Consider the following 20,814-nt stretch of genomic DNA (forward strand, 5'->3'; position numbering starts at 1 on the left):
GGGTCATAGTCTGGGCCTTCCACTTAAGAGAGGAACCTGGAGGGGTCACTTACCTTTTAAGCTCAGAGTCCTCATCTCTAAATGAGGGATAATAATAGTACCTACCTCAGGTATGTTGAGAGAATCCAGTGAAGTAATCACATAACATGCTTCGGCACAGAGTAAAACCTCCAAAAATATAACAATGCAAGGGACCAGCCAAGCTGAGCAGTAAGAGGTCAGAGCACTGGAAGTCACCTTCACAGGTTCTTCCAACAGGGATGGAGGTTTACTCTGGAATGCCCATGTGTCCCTAGTACCAGACTACGATGACAGCCTAGTGACGTTCAATATGTTTGAATGCTGCGTGTGAGAATGGGAGTGGGAGGTGAGTTTGTTTTCACATTAAACTTTATTAAACCAGCAATAAAACTGTTTTCTGGGAGACAGAGAGGTCACTGCCTCTCAGCTTTATATTGTATTCTCCAAAGGCTGGTCTGTGAGGTATCTCTGTGTTTTAGGGACATTGTTCGGGACACTGTCCTGGAGAAGTTTGCTGGGCCATATGACAAAGGCGAGTACTCGCCCTCCGTCCAGAAGACCCTCTACGACATCCAGGTGCTCTCCCTGAGCCGGGCTCCTGAGGTACGCTTTGTCACTTGCCATTCTGAGGATTGAGAAACCTTGTGTATTCTGTCAGCTCCGAGAAAGAGTTGAGAGTTAAAATAAGAAACTGTAAGACACATGAAAAATGACATCTGTTATTGTTCAAAAGCTTATTATTGCTAGTGAGAAGAGAGCAAAAAATGGAAAAATCGACATGTCACTGCTGTGGTTCTTTAGTTTTCTTGAGAATTCTTTGAGTCCCTTCAATCTGCCACTCATTTAAGCCTCATATTCAGGGTAAGTGAATGCCTTGAGAGAGGGATAATTAGATGGAGGGTCTATGTTTCAGGGGAGCCAAAGAATAAAGGATAGATGTAGAGAGGATTCATCATCCACTATGCACCCATCCATCCATTTGATATGATTGAATTGTTATTGTGTCTCTGGCGGCACATGAGGGATGCAAAGATAAATTAGACATGGCTCCGACCTTTGAAGAGCTCATTTTTTAGTGAAAGAAGAAAATAAGCAAACTAACAATACAATAAAGAACAGAATATTATGGAAATACAGGGGAGATCACCTAACTTAGGTTTAGGAAATAGGCCCAAGCTTCCTGGAGGAAGAGGTGCTTGAGTTAAGTCTTTAGGGACAAGTAGCAGTTATCTGGTTGTACACTCAACGGTAAGGGACCAGCGGAGTTATGGAGACAGGAGACAGAATGGTAGAAGCATTTAATGTTGCTACCACATGTGAAGCCCCAAGAGTCAGAGTATTTCCATGTGCCTAGAGATGAAAGAGGAACCAGGTTGTGGACTTTTGCTATAGAGTATGTACTTTATCTTTTCCTGAAAGCTCTTAGGAGTCACTGAAGGATTTAAACAAGGTATGATGTGACCAGATTTGCATTCTAGAAAGATCATTCTGAAAGATTTGTGTGTAATGAATTAAAAGGATTACACACCAGGCAAGGAGACCTAATGGGATGCAATTGTGGAAATCTGCCAAGGAAGGAGGGCCTGAGTTAAGGCAGGCCTTATATCTGAGCAAAAGGGACTTGTGCCATGGCTTACCATTTCAGAAGCCCCCTCAGACCTTTCTTGGCTGTGCCACTCTCCATTGTGTGAAGACTCTTTGGGACCAAGGAAACAAACCCTGCAGGTGCCCACACATCCCTTTCTAGATCATTCTGTGGATACTGAGGCCCCCAGAATTTCCTGCCCAAATAGCCCTGGGCCTGTGCAGTCCTCTTCCACATACCCATCCTCAGGAGAGGCAGATCATGTCACTGGTGTGTGTGTCATCAGGTCTGAAGGTTGGTAGAGTGGTAGCTATTTGCAAGAGAATGGCCAGGACTTGTCAGGCAGGCTGCAGTGTCCACGCAGGCGAGTACAAGAGAGAAGGTAGGGAGGGTCAGGGCAGGGGGCTGGTTCTTCCTACACGGAATCAGAGAATTTTACATTTCAACCTGGCCTTCTATATTTGTTAAGTTAGAAGGACAGAATATGTTTTACTTAAAGGTTTGCTAGCATGATTTATAACTTTTATGTTTTTAGACATCTGGTATGTGGTTCTCCAATTATCCTCTTACAGCAGGGCATATGAATGTTAGAGACAGCCCTGAGGAGGAGAGAATAAAATGAGGAAGAATTTGGGAGGTTGACCGACACCACCTGGGGACCAGCCGAATGTCTAAGAGGTCTCCCAGGTTTCTGACCCAAGAAGACTTTATTTTTAAGAGGAGCAAATTTTGTGCACTGTGGAGAAAAGAGTAGATCCACCAACTAGTAACAGGACAACAGGAGAGAACAGGTTTGGAAGGTAGAGGAGCAGCAGAGGGTGACAGAGACAGAGGTGGAGCCTGAGTGATGGGCTCGTGGGTAGGCGGCTGGTGGGGGGAGAGGCGACCAAGAGTTAGACTCACAGATGCCCAAGTGATACATATTATTGTGAATTCCAGATAGAAGATATGGAAATCAGCCTGCCAAATATTCACTACTTTAACATAGACATGTCCAAAATGGGACTGATCAACAAGGAAGAGGTAAGAGAACTTTAAATGTGTTTCAAGTACCTCCTCTACTGCCACCCCTCTTTTGAATTTGGGATAATAATATCATTGGCTAAAATCTTAGCGGCTGTTGCTTGGAGGAATATTTATGGTTGTCACAGATTAGAGCACTCTCAGACCCTGCGCCTTTCAATGCCTCAGGCTAGAGTACCCTAGAAGTGGGTGAATGATTACAAAGCAGGGTTGGAAGCTGCAGAGGGGGAAGAACAAAGAAAGAACAGATTGTGCTCAAGGAAAACAGCTCTGAAATTCACTTCCTCAAAGAGTGCCCCAGCATCATTATTCTCCTATCATGAAGGAAAAAAAGATGCTATTTTCATTTTCAAGGTGAAAGAATATTTGTGTTTCTAGTTGCAGTTACCGAAGGCAAGGTTGAAAGGATAGCTTATCTTGGAATAAAGCCCTTACCCTGACTTGTTTTTAGCCACGGCAGAAGGTTAATCTACTTCACGTGTCTGACCCAGTGGCCGGAAGTCCTGACAGGTAGCTTTCATGGTCAGTTCCTGGAGAGCCTAACTGTCCCACCCCCTCAGGCCACTTTTTAAATGACAGCATTTCTCTATTTGATCCAACCTCCCAAATCTTCTAGAATTTGCTAAACACCATTTTGAGGAGCTTTATTTGATGTGTGGGGAGGAGCAAAACGGGGCAGGGGCCATCTATGAACACGGCTGTGCTGCTTTAGAATCGTAGCCACAGAAGAGGTCTCCAGAAGAGCCCACCTTCTGAGTCTGCTGACGCAGGCGCCTCAGTAGTCACAGCCCCGCTGGCCGGGCACCTTACTTCTGGTCTACACATGACTGTTGGTGGAGTCCCCTTTGGCTCTGCACTGCCATCAGCTGTAGGTGGAGGCTGGGGGGCTGTGTTGGGGAACGAAGGCCATTCTTAGGGACCAGTTTAAGAGACATAGCACCCTGAGTTGCAGAAGAGAGCATCCTTGATCCCGTGTGCTCTTCATTCAGATGAAAGGAGGAGATGGTCTATTTACTTCACAGGAAGGAAAGAGGCTGACCACCAGAATCTCATTAATCAGAATGTCAAGCCCTTTTTAAATGACTGCCTTCTAAAGGGCAGGAGAAATTCTGGCCATGTTCATCTGAAACAGATGGACCCCAAACAGAAAAAGGATCAGACTTTATGACTGAGTTGAACCAGTGCTCTGCTCGGGACACAGATTGAGAGAGCAGGGGCTCCTAAGGACCCTGACACCTCGGCACTGATCCCTGCACCCAACAAGTCTGACTTGCAGCTCCCTCCTGGATCCCAGGCGGGGCCTGGGGGCAGGAAGGCCTGAGCTCCTCAGGTGGGGCCTCTGCATAAAGGCACCTGAGTGGCTGAGCAAGCTGTCCCCATGTCTGCGGCAGCACTTTGGGGATGGCTGGAGCCACTTTCAGGCTCTCACCCAGCAGATGTGTACAGATTGAAAGTAACACGCTAAAAGCAAGGAGTCAGGGCACTCTGACAACAACAGAGATGTGACAAATGACAGGGTGGGAAGACAGAAGACTGCTGAAAGCACAGCTGTCTGGAGCCATTTAGTACTGGGTTAACAACAGACCGCAAAAACTCCTGAGGGTCTGGCTGTATTACAGCATTGGACAGTGATTGATGCTCAAAGTGAGTCATCAGGAAAAAGTCAAATTATGTTCACTATATTCTATTTAAAAGGCAGGGATATATAATACATCTTAGAAACATTTGTATCCCAGTGAATTACAATTTTTCAAAAACTCTTTTAATTTTCTGGAAAGTTGACCCATCTCTCAACTATGGCCAGAAAAATAAGGTGTTCCCATGGTTGAAGTAACTTTACTGTAAGGCATATACATCTTCCTTTTTATCAGGTTTTTGGTGATGTTTTAATGTTGATTCATAGGAATAAGGTGAAGGCTATTTTAATTCCTCTCTAATTTAATATTTAAATTATTTTAATTTAAGTTCACATGTAATTTTTCTTCAGGTCTTGCTACCTCTAGACAATCCATATGGCAAAATTACTGGTACAGTCAAGAGGAAGCTGTCTTCAAAGCTGTGACACTGTTGCCCTCAATTCGAATCTACTCTCGGCTCAGGAATCTCTTACAGCCATGAGTGGTGCTGAAGACAGCCGCGTGTACCCAGGACAATTTTCAACATAGCAGATTGATTTACAGTGTTCATTTTCCTCCTGCATGAAATAATCTATTTCTTCCACACCTAGCTCAGCAAGGTGTTTTGTAATTTAGTAATTATAATGTTCTTTGTGGATATGTTTACTTTGAAAATGCTGATCAATATCAGAATAACCTATAAATCAGTATTTCCTTTAGGTTGTCTTGTGCCATCTTAAACTTTGGAATCAATTCATTAAGAAAGTAACCATGACTTTCATTAATTAATTTGTGCATAAGTTTCAGAAGCAAATATTCTTTGTTTTCATCCTACTGATGCCAAAACTTTGCTTCTGAGTAATGCAGAAAATGTGATGACAAAGTCATATTGAAATATATCACCACTATAACTTTAATTAGACTGAATATTTGAATTTTTAAGAATGGACTAGAATCAGTGGGGGCTTCTTTCTAGTAGGATAGTATTTTTGTGATCTTATTATCTCGATTTTATGACTTTTACAACCCATAGAGAATATTCAGTACAAGTTGGGGCATTGAAAAAAGTGTAAATTGTTTTTCTTTGATAAATGTCAAGTCAATAGATGGATAGACAAATTGTAAGTCTAGAGACTATGCATATGAAAATACTAACAGTGATGATTTCTGAATGTGGGATTATGAATGATTTTTTTTGCCATGTGCTTTCTGAATCTTTGAAATATGAACATTTATTGCTTTTATACTCAGAGAAATATATTATGATTTAAAGATGCATACACATTTGAGGTGTGATTATATCAATTGACTATCTCTACCACTGTATTTATACCATTAAGTTTCACAAGTCATCATTTTCGAAACCCGTGCTGAAAATCTGTCCAAAGAAACATTCTAGATAACCTTCCTGAAGAATGTCCAGTTTTAAGAAATGCTGACATATGTACACTTCTATACTTCTGCTTCATTCTTTTATACTATTACTTAAAAGGTAGCATGGTGTAGTGGTTAATTGCACAAACTACGTTTACATCCTGGCTCCACTGCTTCTTAGCTATATGACAGTTTCCTCATCTCTAAAATGGAATGTATGAGATGAAAATGTAACCCACCTCCTAGGTTTTCTTTTTTTTCAGGATTAAATAGGTTAGTGTTTATAAAGTGCTATGGAAGTATTTGTACCTAACCCATAGAGATTTCTATACAAGTGTTTGTTAAATGAAATAAGTATCCTGCCACCTTCTTATTTGTTATTAGACAAGTAGAAATTCATCAGTGGGCTTTACAGGTGAGGGAAGATGCTGAAAGCCATTCACAAGCAATTGCCTGCTTGGAAAGGGAAGTTTTGTGCTACTTTGAATATTCATGTTACAAAATGTGCTTTCACATCATATAACTTCCATGGTCAAATGGCTGGTACATTTTATTTCTCTGCTTAATTTAATGATTATGTTCAAGGATACACAGAGTCTAACATGACTTTTCCTAAAACAAACAACAAACAGACAAACAATCTCGATAAGGCCCTTTCTTGATTCTCTTTTTATGTGAGTTTTAGAAACATTGTATTTGCTCCAGAGAAGAAATGGATGTTGAGAAGAATCCTTAGGTGCAATCCTTATTGCAGCCAATAGCACACATATATGCATTTTGCTTCTCCTGAGCTCTTAAAAAATATAACGGATTGCAAATGAGCTATTTGATATTCTCTCCCAGGTGGGTGGCAGGAAAGCCAGGAGTCTGTGAAAATTTCAAGGACCTGCTTGGTGAAGGATATTTTCTTATGGTTAGAATTATAAGCTCTGTGCTGAAAACCAGGCTTGGCATTTCACCGGCTCCTTTCAGATGTGTAGGTAAACCATGAACTGTAAACACCTGTGAGATAATTTGTATCAAAAACACTTTTTAATCTGTTCCAAAAGGCTCCAGGGACTCTCTTGCAGTTTTCTGGAAAGCAGAGCTGCTCTCACACACTCTCTCCTCTTTTCTCTCCCTACCCTAGCCCAAGCCGATCTCAAGTGCTTTCACAGAGGAGCAATGCAGGTCATTCCAGCCCATCTACTACTTGGGATGGGCTGGTGCTCAATGGAATAGGTCATTCGGGGCTCGCAGTTTTGGTAGCCAAGATTCTGGCCAAGACCTGTTCCAAATCTTCTAAATTTCATCTCATAATTTGTCATAGAGACAGGCCCAGAAAATGTGACCTGTTTCTTTTCCTTTTAAGTCAGACTTAAGGCCATATCATTCCTTATTTTTAGCAACCCGTTTTCTCTCCCTTCTTTTTCCCCAGATATAATAGAAATAACTCTTTCAGAGGCAGCACTTTACTTGTTTGTCACTGAAACAGGATTTAACTTCTTCAATCCTCTGCAAGTTTTAACTTAAGAAATTTGTAGTTCCCTCTGATCTCCATACTCTCAGTCTGGAAAGCATTTCCTTTCTTTCGAATTCTGTGCTATACGGAGTTTGCCCTTTGTAGTCTCCTTTGAAAAACCATTTTAACTTCTGCTTCTTTAAAGCCATTTATTAGGAAACCGATGCTTATGTCTAAAGACATGGATATTAAGCCTTATGAACAGACACTGGGTTCTTCCTGTTTACAAATATTTGAAACATAATCTCTTAGTACTTTTCACAGTCTTTATTCCTATTTCTCTCAGAGCTCAGCTGTCTCTCATTCTTTCATTTGTTTCTACTCCCACTCAGAAATTCCTAAAGTTTATTGGATCCTACAGAGAATACAATGGCTGAGGACCTTCTTCCCAGAAAAATGCTCATTCAGATCTCTATGGGTACCTCAACCTCTGCTAAGGAAATGGTTTACACTCTATCCTTCTACTATAAAGGATCCCAATAAAAATTTACCACAAAAGGAATGTAGTCAACCAATTTAGAAAAAAGGTTCCTGATCACCCTTGCATGAGAAAGAGAAATAAGTGTTTTCAGAACAAAAAGATCCCAAGTATATTAGTTTCTTGATGCTGCCGTAACAAATTACCCACAGACTTGGTGGCATCAACAACAGAAATTTATTCTCTCATACTTCTTGAGGCCAGACATCCAAAACCAAGGTATTGGTAGGGCCACTTGTCCTCCAAAGGCTGTAGGAGAAGAGCTTCTGTCCCTTGCATCTTCCAGCTTCTGATGGCTGTCCACTGCATGGCTCCAATCTCTGCCCCTGTGGTCACAATACCAATTCCCCTTCTGTCTGTTAAATCTCCCCATGCCTCTCCTGTCATTGGATTTAGGGCCTACCTGGATAATGCAGGATAATCTCTTCACCTCAAGATCCTTGGGGGGAATTCCACTTAACCAGCACTTCCCCAGGTAAGGGACAGTAGGTTTCTTGCAGGTGCTCTTCTGGTACAGGTGCATGTTGGATTTTTAGCTACACACAGGCTACTGCTGTCCCTTCAGGTCCAGAGAATGGTCACATCTCCTTGCCAGTTTGATCAGCTGTCACATAAACATTTATAAAAGGGTTGAAAAGCATGGCCTTTGGACCCAGACAGTGCTAAAATTTAGATTGGGCTCCACAGATTACTAGCTGTGTGACCTTGGACAAGTCACTTACTCTCTGTGTGACTCAGTTCTCGCATTTGTGAAAGGGGAATAATAATAATAATAACACTTAGAGGGTGACTGAAGATTAACTGAGATCATGCATGCATGAGTTAGAATGCTTTTGGTTGCAAGTCACTGAATTCCTGAGAGTGTCAAATGGAAATGACATCATGTTTACTTAAGAAGTTCAGAGGTAGGCTCTCCAGAATTGCTTTGGAAATTCAGGGATGGCCTCAAGGACTCGGGCTCAAAGGATGTTCACCCTTTGCTCTGACATCCTCAGCATGACCACAAAATGGATAACAAAGCTCCTCTTAAAGACAGTCTCCGAGATCACTCATGGCACTGAAGCATTTGGTGTTCAGATACCTGAAAGGTTGACTTGGGTGGCTTATAGTTGAATGCTTCTACAGGAACTGCACTTAGATGAAAGAAGCTGTCTTGCTCAAGTTTATACCTGCCCCCTGGGAGCAGCTCCCATCCAGTGTCCAGTTAATGTGGGAGGTACAAAGTCCTGGCCCCCTTGCCTTGATTGGGCAACTCTGTAGGGTCATTCTGGCTCCAGAGCTCCTGGTTGGCTGAGGCCTCTGCTGCAAGTATATCACAGTTCAAGTTCTCCCTCTGCCCAGTCTTGCTTCCCTCAGGTCTCACAGGCATTGTTCCAGAGAGCACTCCCCAAGAAACCTCCTCCATGCAAATCTCAGCGTCTCACTATATTTTTCTCAGGAAAGCTGAGTTTTGATAGTTGATACTAGGCATGATTCTGGGAAAGAGACTCTAAAATGGGATTTTGGAGTTGGATCAATTCCAAAATTGGGGGGGGGGGGGGGCGGAGAAGGGGGCTGGTAGGCCTCAGAATCCAGTTGTTAAAATTTTCCAAGGAAGCTAAATGGGATGGGATACTGAAGGAAGGGAATATACTGGCAGCGGCAATATCACAGATGTTCTTCATCTGTGAAGTAGTTACCATAACTATTAGGGAAATAGTTATTATAGTGACTATGGAATTTGGGTGGCTGTTGCAGGGACCATTAACGCATTGAGGAAAGATAATGAAAAGTAGAAGAAAATTGGTAACCTCTACCAGGCAAAGTATGAATGCAAGAGAGCCTCCTTGGCAGCTGGATGGCAAAAAAGAGCTTAGGATCTTAATTATAAGAGTAGCAGAGCTCCAGAGAAGAGAGAATTCTCCACACTGACAGGGCTTCGAGGTCAGAACTCTGGCTGGTATACTTGAAATCTCGAATCCCCAGATTTCCCAGAGATAAATGGGCTTGCAGATGTGGCCCAATCCTCCCTGTTTAAAAAATAGCACTATTCCTCTTGCTTGAAGACAATGCATAGTCTCCTGCCTAGCAAGACAACACATGCCCCCTTGGGACCTATCCCTACCTCGCCTCCCCACCAGATCTATAAAGAGGGTTGACTCACATCACAAACCTGCGAGGGACATGCTGACCTGCTATGGGAAGAAAGGAAGGACTATCAGTCAAAGTACCGTAAAGTCCCAGTCCATATATGCAGGAGCTGGAAGAGTATTATAGGACTAGATCCTGGGGGTGCTGCATAAAACCCATCAGATTTTCAAATCAGGAAGGAGGAACAGAAGCAGCTTCCACTCACATGGGATGGACAATGGCATACATTTATGGTCTTGACATTACATTAATTCTCCTGCTATTTGTATATGGGGTCTGGACCATCTGGACATTCTTTTTTTATTTTTAAAGATTTATTTATTTTTATTTATTTCTCTCCCCTTCCCCCCCAACCTGGTTGTCTGTTCTCTGTGTCTATTTGCTGCGTCTTCTTTGTCCACCTCTGTTGTTGTCAGCGGCACAGGAATCTGTTTCTTTTTGTTACGTCATATGGTTGTGTCAGCTCTCCGTGTGTGTGGCGCCATTCCTGGGCAGGCTGCACTTTCTTTCACGCTGGACGGCTCTCCTTATGGGGTGCACTCCTTGCACATGGGGCTCCCTTATGCGGGGGACACCCCTGCATGGCAGGGCACTCCTTGCGCGCATCAGCACTGTGCATGGGCCAGCTGCACGCGGGTCAAGGAGGCCCGGGGTTTGAACCTCAGACCTCCCATGTGGTAGACAGACACCCTATCCACTGGGCCAAGTCTGCCACCCATCTGGACATTCTACAGGACGTCACAATGGTTCACGGTATCAGTGACACCATGTTAATTGGACAGCACAAAAAATAGGTGATCCTTATACTCCAGAAAATTGTAGATCAAATCATCAAGGGCCCCCTACCACATTGTGAATTTTTTTAGGATTTCAAGGGTTAGGACAGGCAAAACCTGTCCCATCACTTGTTTTTGTAAATAAAGTTTTTTTGAAACACAGTCATGCCCATTCATTTAAGTATTGTCTGTTGTTACTTTCATACTATAATAGCAGAGTTGAGTAGTTGCAGCAGAGACCATATGGCTCACAAAGCATAAAATATTTACTCTCTGGCCCTTTACAGAGAAAGTTTGCCAACTTCTGGTCTAGAACACATTAGTTATCTCTTCTAAATAAAGGACAAATTATTTCATCTCCAACTTTCCACCATCAAGAAGAAAGCACCATGCCTTGTAGCCTATTCAGGTTTTGGAAGCATCAAATTCCATAGCTGGAAATGGGAATACTGCTTCAACTGATTTACTGAGTGACAAGAAAGGCTTCCAGCTTTGTGTGAAGCCCAGAGCAGTAAACGGCACTGCAGCAGGTCCAGGCTGTGGTGCAAGCTTTCCTGCTGCTTGGGCCCTTTGAACCAGCAGACCCTAGACTATTAGACGTGTCTCTGGTTGGGAAAGATGCAGTGTGGGGCTAATGACAAGCCCCAGTAGGAAAATTACAACATAGACTCCTAGGGTTCTGAAGCAAGGCCAGGCTATCTGTAGCTGAAAGTTATTCACCACTTGAAAAATAGCTCCTGGTGTGCTACTCTGGTAAAAACAGAACATCTGACCTTAGAATATCAGGGGACTTTGTGGCCCTAGCTGCTCATCGTGAGCTGGGTTCTCTCAGACCCACCAAGTATTAAGGCCTTGCTATTGGGCCCAATAGCAATCCCTTGTAGGATGGAAATGATAGATCTGGGATCAGACACAAGTAGGGTTAGGGGGCACAAGTAAGATACACGAGAAAGTAGCCCAGACCTCCATGTCATCCACCACTGTTTCTCCAGAACCTTGCACAGCTATGGCTGTAAGGGAGGTAGCTCTATCACAGAAGCATAGAAATCCTCCTGGTGGATATAGCTTTGGGAAGTGTACCAAAGGGTCATCAACTTTAAGTAGAAAGAAAAGTGGCCCTGAGTATGAATATATATAAACTCATGGGCAGAGACAAATGACTTGGTTGGTGGGTCAGGCACCTGAAAATAAGAAGAGAGGGAGCCTGGGGAGAAGGGAGATGCATGCGAATGACCCTGTGGGAGTGAACATGAAATGTGAAGGTCTTTGCATTGGATATTAATGTACACCAAAGGGCATCAATCAAGGAAGAACCACTAACCAATGAAGTAGATAGAATGACTTAAACAGTTAAGGCCAGCCAGCCTCTGTCATTGGCCACCCTAGTGCTGGCACAATGAGCTCATGAGCAGATCAGCCATAGTGGCAGGGATGGAGTCTATACCTGGGCCTAAAAGCATGGGATCCTGTTTTCCATGACTGATGATATTTGCTGCTAACAAAGAGCCAGCCAGGCAGCTGTAGAGATCAATATTGAATGAAATCTTGATATGGCAATCCTTGTAGAATGCCAACAATGGTACAACTACTCTCATTCAACACAGCCCCCCCCCCCCCCCCGCCATTAACTTCAGGGGATTGGCATTATGGAAGGGCTGTTAGTTTCCCCCACAGTAGTCAAGGACAGTAATCATCTTCTTGTCCTTGTTTAGCTGGGTACATGGCTGTCTGAAATAAAGACTACATTTCCCAATCTCTTTTGCAGGTAGGTATAGCCCATGATTCAGTTCTCTTTAATGGGATGTAAGTGCAAGCACTGTGTGCAACTTCTCATAAATGACCAGCTACTTGGCACAAGCTGAATACATTGAACCCCTTTCATTCTGAAGGGGCAGTGATCCGTCCTTACAAGAAATGAGGCATATTCTAAGTATGGTTTTACCTTTTCTTCCTGCAGTGACTCAGCCAGCATCACTATCCAAAGGCTTATAGCATCCCATGTAACATCACTCAGACCAAGGGACCCGCTTTAAAATAATGGAGATGTGGCAGTCAGCAAATGACCATATGATTCACTGCTCCTATCATATACTGTACCAGCCAGAAGCTGCTGCCTGATAGAGAGATGGGATGATCTTTTAGAAGCACAACTGAGGTGTCAGCTTGGAGATGACACTCTGTGATGATGAGGGTACAATCCTCCAGGATGCAGTATATTCCCTAAATACTTTGACTCTTATATAGTGCTATGTCTTCAACAAGTTGCATACCTGGATCAGATAACAAAGTGGTGGTAATTGGAATAGCCCCACTTACCATCACTCCCAGTGACCTGCTTGGGAAATTTGTGCTTCTTCATCCCCTCAACTCTAGCCTCTGCTGGTGCAGAGGTCCTATTGCTAGAGGGGGACACTTCCACCAGGGGATATAATGAGAGTGATTTCAACCTGAAACTATACGGGTTGCACAACCAGCAAATTTGACAACTCTCATGAAAAACTACTGTTGCCGAGAAAAACCAAGAGAGAACCATACCAGACTAATCGTAGAACATCTATAAAGGAGAAATGACAATGTAGAAAATGACAATGCTGTGAGTTTTAATTGAATGGTGGAAGGGAGCAGACATATATAAATCAAATCATTGGATTCTTAGAAAATCATAGAAATTCAGTGTAGAAATAAACTTCTGCAGCTAGGTATGGTTCTTGTTATTGGGATATAAGTGGAAGAATTTGTGTGCAACTTCTCAGAAGAGATGCCTGAAAAACATGTTCTTAAACTTAATCCATTTCTGTGGGTGTGAACCCACTGTAAATAGGACTTTTGATGAGGCTACTTCAGTTAAGGTATGGTCCACCTCAATCAGGATAGGTCTTTAATCCTATTACTGGAGTCCTTTATAAACTGAATGAAATTCAGATAGACATAGAGAGAAAGACATAGAAAACAAGAAGCTGAACATCAATGGAAACTGGAACCCAGAAGAGAAGGGAGAGACCAGGAGATGCCGCCATGTGCCTTGCCATGTGACAAGCTAAGGACCAAGGGGTGTCAACAGCCAGCCCCAGAAAGTCACAGTCTTTTGGAAGACAGTATTGCCTTGATGATGTCTTGATGATGCCTTGATTTGGACTTTTTCCTGGCTTCAAACCGTGAGCCAATAATTTCCCATTGTTTAACCCAGCCCATTTCATGATATGGGTTAAGCAGCCTAGGAAACTAGGACAGTGCCCTTCTTTCTTCTTCCTCCAGCTTCTTGACTGGAATACAGCTGTGATAACTAAAGCTATGAGTTAAGGACGGTGGATGAACAAGCTAGAATACTGAGACCTAATAGAATTTCCACACCAGCATTTAACAGCTTACCTTCAGACTTCATATACATAATAGAGAAATTCTATCTTATTTAAGTCACTGTTATTTGAGTTTCAACTGAACCCAAGCACAGAGCTGTGCTGTCCTAATTGAGATGTGCTTTATGTGTAAAATACACACTGATTTCAAAGACATATGATGAAAAAAGTTGTAGATTATTACTAAAGTTTTACATTGATTACATATTGAAACGGTAACATTATTATTTAGATATAGTGGGTTAACGATACATTATTTAAATTACTTCTGTGGGTTTTTTTTTTCATAATGTGGCTATTAGAAACTTACAAATTACATAGACAGTTCACATGATAATCTTTTTGGACAGTGCTACACTAGTGCTGCAGTGATCTACACTAGGAACAGATGAAATACCTGAGGCTAAGAACAGCTAGAAAACTTACCCAACGTCTTAGTTTTCCAGGGGTCCTGTAACTAAGTACCACAAGCTAGTTGGCTTAAAATAACAGAAATGTCCTGCCTCAGTTCTGGAAGCTAGAAGTCTGAATTAAGCTTTCGGCAGGACCATGCTTCCTCTGAAGTCTGGAGGGTTCTGGCGATGGCTGGCAATCCACGGGGCTCCTTGGCTAAGGAATAACTCAAGCCTTGACTCTGTCATGTGGCCTTCTCTGCCTCTTACTGTGTTCCACTCCCCCCTTCTTGGAAGGACATCAATCATATTGGATTAGGGCTCTCACCTCCCTCATCCAGTTTGGCCTCATCTTCACAGCATCTTCAAAGGTCGTGTTTCACAGGAGCAGGGGATTAGGACTTGAACATAGCTTTTGGGAGGACACAATTCAACCCATGACACCCACGTTCATTCCCAGTCCAAGTAAATGGTGGGGTGGGACTCAAGCTCATCTCTCTCTGGTGCTAACCCCAATGCTCTCAACCACTGTGCTACAGGGCATCTCAGCCGAGCTCACAGGGCTCAGGCCTAGAAGAGAAAATCCTATCCCAGACACTAAGGCAAGAAGGTAGTTCTGAAAGGCTGGGTACTTGAAGAGTTCTACTGTGTTTTCTTCAAGCTATGTTCATGATCTATAAAATTATTTTCAAATTGCTTATTTCCCAGCATATAAAAATAGATTGGAATCCACAGAGAAAGGAAATGAAACATAATTTACCGAATGCCTCTGCTGTCTTTAATTCAGAAAGAAGACATTTAACTTGAATTTTTTTTGCCATAGATAGATACATCCCACAGATGACCGAGCTGGAGGCCCATTCAGCAGATCTTTCCTTGGTTGCTTCACTTGGCTTTTCAGGATGCTTAAGGCCTCTCATCCTTGTGACCCCAAAGATGCCCCCCATGGCTGGTGCCTGAGTGATAGATACAATCTTGTGCCTATTTCCCTGTACTTACTGGTTGTCTGGGGCCTGGGCACCCTCCACAGGTAGTAAGTATATTCGTATTCTTTACACATTTACTTAGTGACCTCTTTCCTTCTTCTGCTATGATAAAAATGGTAGGTCCACCATGTACTTATTCTGTGGAAGAGGGACACATTTTCTATTTGGAGATCACCTGGCATTTCTAGCTTTTCCTGATTTCTCCCTAAAAATAGTTGTAGAAAGGAGTACCCTTACCTGAGATGAAGAGATATCACCATAGTTACCTACTGGTGGGTAGCCAAAGACTTCTCTTGCTTTACTCACTAAGATCCTCCAGCATTCTGCCCCAGGATTAGGCTAGAAACAATTCTTTACTTTGAGGTTCACAACCTCCAAGTGATGCTAAGACATTAGAGCCACAGTCACCACATGACCTTGGATGTGATCATTTTAATCTCGTTCTCTACAGCACTGCCACTACCAGCCAGAAATGGTACCCAGGCTACTTAATTGCCCATGGAGCTACAGCATGAAGCTAACAAGCTGTTCATTAATGTACCCATCACTCTCTCTCTCCTTCCTGTGGCTTCTGTTCCTGGTTTAGAAGCAGAATTAACAAGTTTTCTCCTAAGAGGCATGCCTGTCCTGTACCAGTCAGCTCTTTGAACATTGAACTTCATCCTCCAAATCATTACTGAAAACACTGACTGGCTCCAGGCCCAGACCTGACCCCTGCAGATGCCATTTGCAATGACTGTCAAAGGCAGATGAATCACCACCAGTCAGTACTTTCTGCATTTGGTTTCCAAATATGGGAGTGGTTGGGCAACTATGGGCCATTAGATTTTTCCAAATTAAATTCCTCCAAAGCTATACTTCACTAACACAAAGCACAGTGTGTGCCCCTGAAGCAGAGTATACAAAGCTCAAAGGGGGAAAAAAAAACCCCTATGTTTATGCAGGCTATCTTTTGACAGAATGAGGAGATTGACACAATTGGTCTCTTTTTCTTCAGGTTCATCATTGCCCATTAAGTAACAGAAATGTTGCTCAAATCTGGAATGTATCTGCTTGTTTTCTTCTCAACTAAGGCTAATTGCAAACTCTAGTTCCTGAACTAGCTTAACTCTAAGGAGGCTCTCTTGTGTGTTTTGGCTTTAGGTCAGCAGGTCTAAAACTCAAACATCTTCAGGGTCCAGACAGTAAATGTAAAAATGTGAAGTTGCTGGTTTGAAGACATTAGGGAATGGAAGAGGCTGTAATAAATTGGAGCTTTAGGCTCTCACCTAGAAGCCTGCAAAAGTAGTTTAAAAAATAGACACCCATACTATACTTGTCAAAGGAAACCATGTTGACTTAGATTCCACTGAAAAGAGGGCAATCAATTTCACTCCTTTCAATCAATTCATTAAATCTCTCTTGTAGGGTCTAAATCTAACATGGGGTGGGAGAGGAGGTAGAGAGCCAATTCTTTTTTAAAAAATCCCTCCTGGAGATTCTGATATCCTAAGTGTCCCTCCAGTTGAGAGTAACATAAATTCTACATGAAATAGTTCTCATGTAAACTTTGGCTATAAAATACTGGCATCAGGTCATGCTCATTTCACTCACATTCAGACATGCTTCCCCACATAGCACATGTACTCACTGCTAGTTACATATGTGTCATCTGAGAAGGAATCAGACATTTCTGGCTTTTACAGCTAGCTGGAGACAAAGGTCACCTACCTTCCTGAATTTCAAGTACACCCCCACCTCTTTTGGTCTCGCTGCTTTTCCCCTGGACAGGTGGGAATGAAAGGGCCTTCAGTTATGGCCAGGCCACCCAGGCCTTTTGTCTGGGGTCAAGGCAGACTAGCTGTACTTTGGTAATTTTGCTCAAAAGCTGTCAACAGAGGCTGAAGGAATGATTTGATCCCCTTTTGTTTGCTTTTAAGATATTTTCCTTATCATTATCCCAACAAGAATTTACAGAGCAGACCAGATCTGACAGCTTAGTTTGGACTTAGTGAACAAAGCTTTCAATGGCCATGGGAGGTGACAGTGACAAAAAACCAAAAGTCCAGAGACATATGGAAAAAAATATAGATGAATCACACTTTCAGTATTATTTGCTCAATGTACAATGGCTGGCTGATAGTAGTGATAGCAAATCCTTTCTCCCTTGAGGTAATGGGACTTTCACATTTTAAATGGGTCCATGGGCTCTAAGGAAAAAGAATTATTGCACAGTTTCTCTGGCAGCTTAGGTGTGGCAATGTGACTGATTTCTGGTCAACAACATATAGGAGGAAGGAGTAGGCACAATTTCTTGGAAGTGTCTAAAGAGAAGAGTAGAGTGTAAAGTCTGTTATTCACACCCAAACCTATTCCAAATGAATACAGAAGGTACCAGGTAGATGCACATAAGCAGGGTTCAGGCATCCCACATACAATCCCTGAGGTAGGATGGGTTAAAAAATCATCCCCATTTTACTGGTGGGAAACTCCTTCTTAAAGGTTAATCCCGTTCATTATTCCATACTGCTTCTACTTGATTTCTCAACCCTTCTCTCCCACCCAGTTCCCAAGCCAAGCAGTGCTCACGTTTTGCCTCTGTCATTCCCCATTGCACCTGCCTATATTCTTTTCACTGTTACTTTGAGTTTATGGATTAAGATAGAACTCGGGGATAGAAAAAGTTATTTTATAATCCTGTCTCCAATTTATAGTGCAAAACAAAGCATTACTTACATTTTAGACACTTCATAATTAAATTGAATTAATTTAAAATGCATTTTTGAAGCCCACTCATTATACTGTTTCCGATGTCTTTTCTCACTCATCTTGAGTCTTCCTGTGCTTTAGGAAAACCATCTCCACAGGGGAATTACCACACGCTCGAAAATAGGGACTGTCAACTTTAGGAGGAGGAGGACGGAACTTCAGGGAGTACACGGACTCCACAAAATTTCGTATGTGGGAATATGAGCTTTTGTCTACAGGGAAGACCAATGGGTTATGGGTTGAACTGGATCCCCCTCCCCCAAATATGTTGAAGTTCTAAGCCCCAGTACTTCAGAATTGGCTTTATTTGCAAATAGGGTTATTACAGATGGTCTAGCTAGGATGACATCATACTGCAGTAGGGTGGGTCCCTAATCCAATATGACTGGTGTCCTTGTAAGAGGAGAAAAAGCACAGAGACAAACACACAGCAGGGAGAAAGCCCTGTGAAGAAGCGGGCTATTTTCGTTTCTTGGCTACTAAAACAAACACCACACAGTGGGCTGGCTTAACAACAGGCATTTATTGGCTCATGGTTTCAGAGGCGAGAGAGTTTGCTTCCTCCTAGGGTTGGTATCTTTGTGCTGGCCAGCAATCTCTGGGGATCCTGGACCTTCTGCCACATGGCAATGTCGTCTCCTTTCTCCTCTGGCTTCTGCTGGCGCCCAGCTTCTGACTGCCTCCCACCATGGCTTCTGTCTGAATGCCACTCTGCTTATAAAGGACTCTAGTGACCAGGAATGCCAGTCAGGCCCTCACCTTAAACTGAAGTTATAGCTTCAAAATATCCTGCTTACAACTGGTCCACACCCACAGGGCCAGGGGTTGGGCCCTGAATATGCCTTTTGTGGGGGGCAAGATTCAATCTCCAACAGGCAGACTGGAGTGACGCGGCTACAATCCATGGGATGCCAAGGGTTGCAGGCCACCAGCAGAAGGCACAGAGGTAAAGAAGTCTCTTTCCTAGAGCCGCTGGAAGGAGTAGGGACCTGCCAAGGTCTCAATTTCAGACTTGTAGCCTCCAGAGCTGTGAAAATAAGTTTCTGTTGTTTTTTAAGCCACTAGGATTGTGGTAATTTGTTACGATAGTCCTAGGAAACGAATATAGATTTCATTGAAATTTCCAAAAAAAAGAGTCATGATTCCCACTGGCCTATGGCATATAAGGAATTTTGGGCAAAAACGACACCTAAAATTGGTTTCAAGAGAAAAAACGAGGCCTACTTGTTTGATTCAGTTTATAAAGAGGATAAATCCACACATATACCCATATAATTTCTCTATCTAAAATCTTTTTTCTTTTAAGGTTCAATTTTCTCTCCATAATCCCAAGGAGAGTATTTCATAATCCCAAAACTAGAAGCAACCAAACAGAAAAGATCAAGGATACACTGGGAATAAACCGGAGCAATGCTTTATTGTAACCACAAAGCACCAAATCAACAAGGCATCGACACACAGATGTTGAACAAATGTCTCTTTGAACAGAGATGTAACAAGCCCACTTTTTCAAGTTTTTAAAAACAAGTACTCAAACCAGGAATCAAATAAAGCATCAGAACAATTAAAAAAATATTACACCATCATGAAGGAATATATATAGATAGATATAAAAATATTCTGTACTAGGAACAAGGCTTTTTGATCTATAACTCTTGGCAAAGTTCTTTAAAAACAAATTATTATAAATACAAACCATAAAGTGAAAAAAATGCTTTCTTCGGAGACAAAGAACCAATTTAAAAGCAAATCTGCGCAGAAAATACCATTACCCCCTGTGAAAGCTAGGTGAATATGGATGGATATTCCCAATATACAACAGTGTTTCTCTTTTCAGAGCTACAGTTCTGCTCCAGAAGGGGTCATGATGCAGGTTCATTTCAAACATTGCAGCATATCCCAATGGAACCTTAATAAGGTCAAGTGGAGGACCCTCTATAATAAAAGGGTGTTGGCAATTCCATCCAAGTAGAGGAATTCGAGGGAGACAGAAATCCCTTTATCATTTCTCCCCCTCCCCAAGTTTTCTTGTTTTTAAACTTCTCAAGTCTCTAACCAAAAGATGTTCATCTCATAATGTTTTCAGAAAAAGGATTTGGGGTAAGCAACCTATGAAGAAACTAAGAAAATCCTTATGATTTCAAAGCTTGTGTGGGGAGGGCTATCTAATCGTGTCAAAAATAATTCTATTTGACAAACTCCATATGAAAAACTGTCCACATCATGTCCTCGCGCTCCCCTGGCTGATCAGGTCAGCCGATGGATTGCCTAGTCTATCCAATAGGATAACATTTTCATTTGATTGAAATCTTTACATATACACATGTATGTATTCAGTTTACAAAGTTTCATCACATGAAACTAAATTATGTAATTATTTTATTTTGAGGTCAAAGACCCCAATTTGACTGTACTATGAAGAATTGTTCTTTAAATGTTTTGTTTGCAGAGGTTTTACATGATATTCGTAGATTTTCAGAGCAGGCCCCAATTTTAACTGAAGTCCTGTCAACACATCATTCCTTGTCATTAATAGTAGAGATTTTCCATCAATCTCCTAGAATAGAAGCAGAGAGGAAAGCAAACATGTAAGTCCAAAAGCTCAAGGATAATGAAGAAAGGCTTTCTTTAGAAGTTCAAGGGAAAAAGCCATATTGATTGTCCCCAAGGTAAAAACATTACATTTTTAATTGTGCCAAAATGTTAAAAAAAAAAAAAAAAAAGAAACTGGAATTTTCTATTTTTATCTTCCATCTTCTGATTGTATTTTTGGATTAAATATGATATATAGCTGAACTAGTTTCCAAATACACAAATATCACATTTTA

At 42.1% G+C, this 20,814-nt stretch overlaps 2 protein-coding genes across 2 annotated transcripts in view; one reads left to right on the plus strand and one right to left on the minus strand.

Annotated features, from left to right (window-relative positions):
• LOC101420609 (uricase) overlaps positions 1-5,523 on the plus strand; it is a 31,002-nt gene extending 25,479 nt beyond the window's left edge. Inside the window, exons 6-8 of the mRNA XM_004454402.5 lie at positions 501-624; positions 2,546-2,629; positions 4,617-5,523. Of these exons, the coding sequence (XP_004454459.1) occupies positions 501-624; positions 2,546-2,629; positions 4,617-4,691 (283 nt within the window). The 3' untranslated portion in view covers positions 4,692-5,523. The remainder of the gene's footprint in view (positions 1-500; positions 625-2,545; positions 2,630-4,616) is intronic.
• Positions 5,524-19,384: 13,861 nt separating this feature from the next.
• Positions 19,385-20,814, minus strand: part of SAMD13 (sterile alpha motif domain containing 13) — a 54,595-nt gene continuing 53,165 nt past the window's right edge. Inside the window, exon 5 of the mRNA XM_071217165.1 lies at positions 19,385-20,543. Coding sequence (XP_071073266.1) covers positions 20,400-20,543 — 144 coding nt within the window. The 3' untranslated portion in view covers positions 19,385-20,399. The remainder of the gene's footprint in view (positions 20,544-20,814) is intronic.

Source organism: Dasypus novemcinctus, chromosome 9 (genome assembly GCF_030445035.2).
Source record: "Dasypus novemcinctus isolate mDasNov1 chromosome 9, mDasNov1.1.hap2, whole genome shotgun sequence".
In the NCBI taxonomy this organism is placed as follows: Eukaryota; Metazoa; Chordata; class Mammalia; order Cingulata; family Dasypodidae; genus Dasypus; species Dasypus novemcinctus.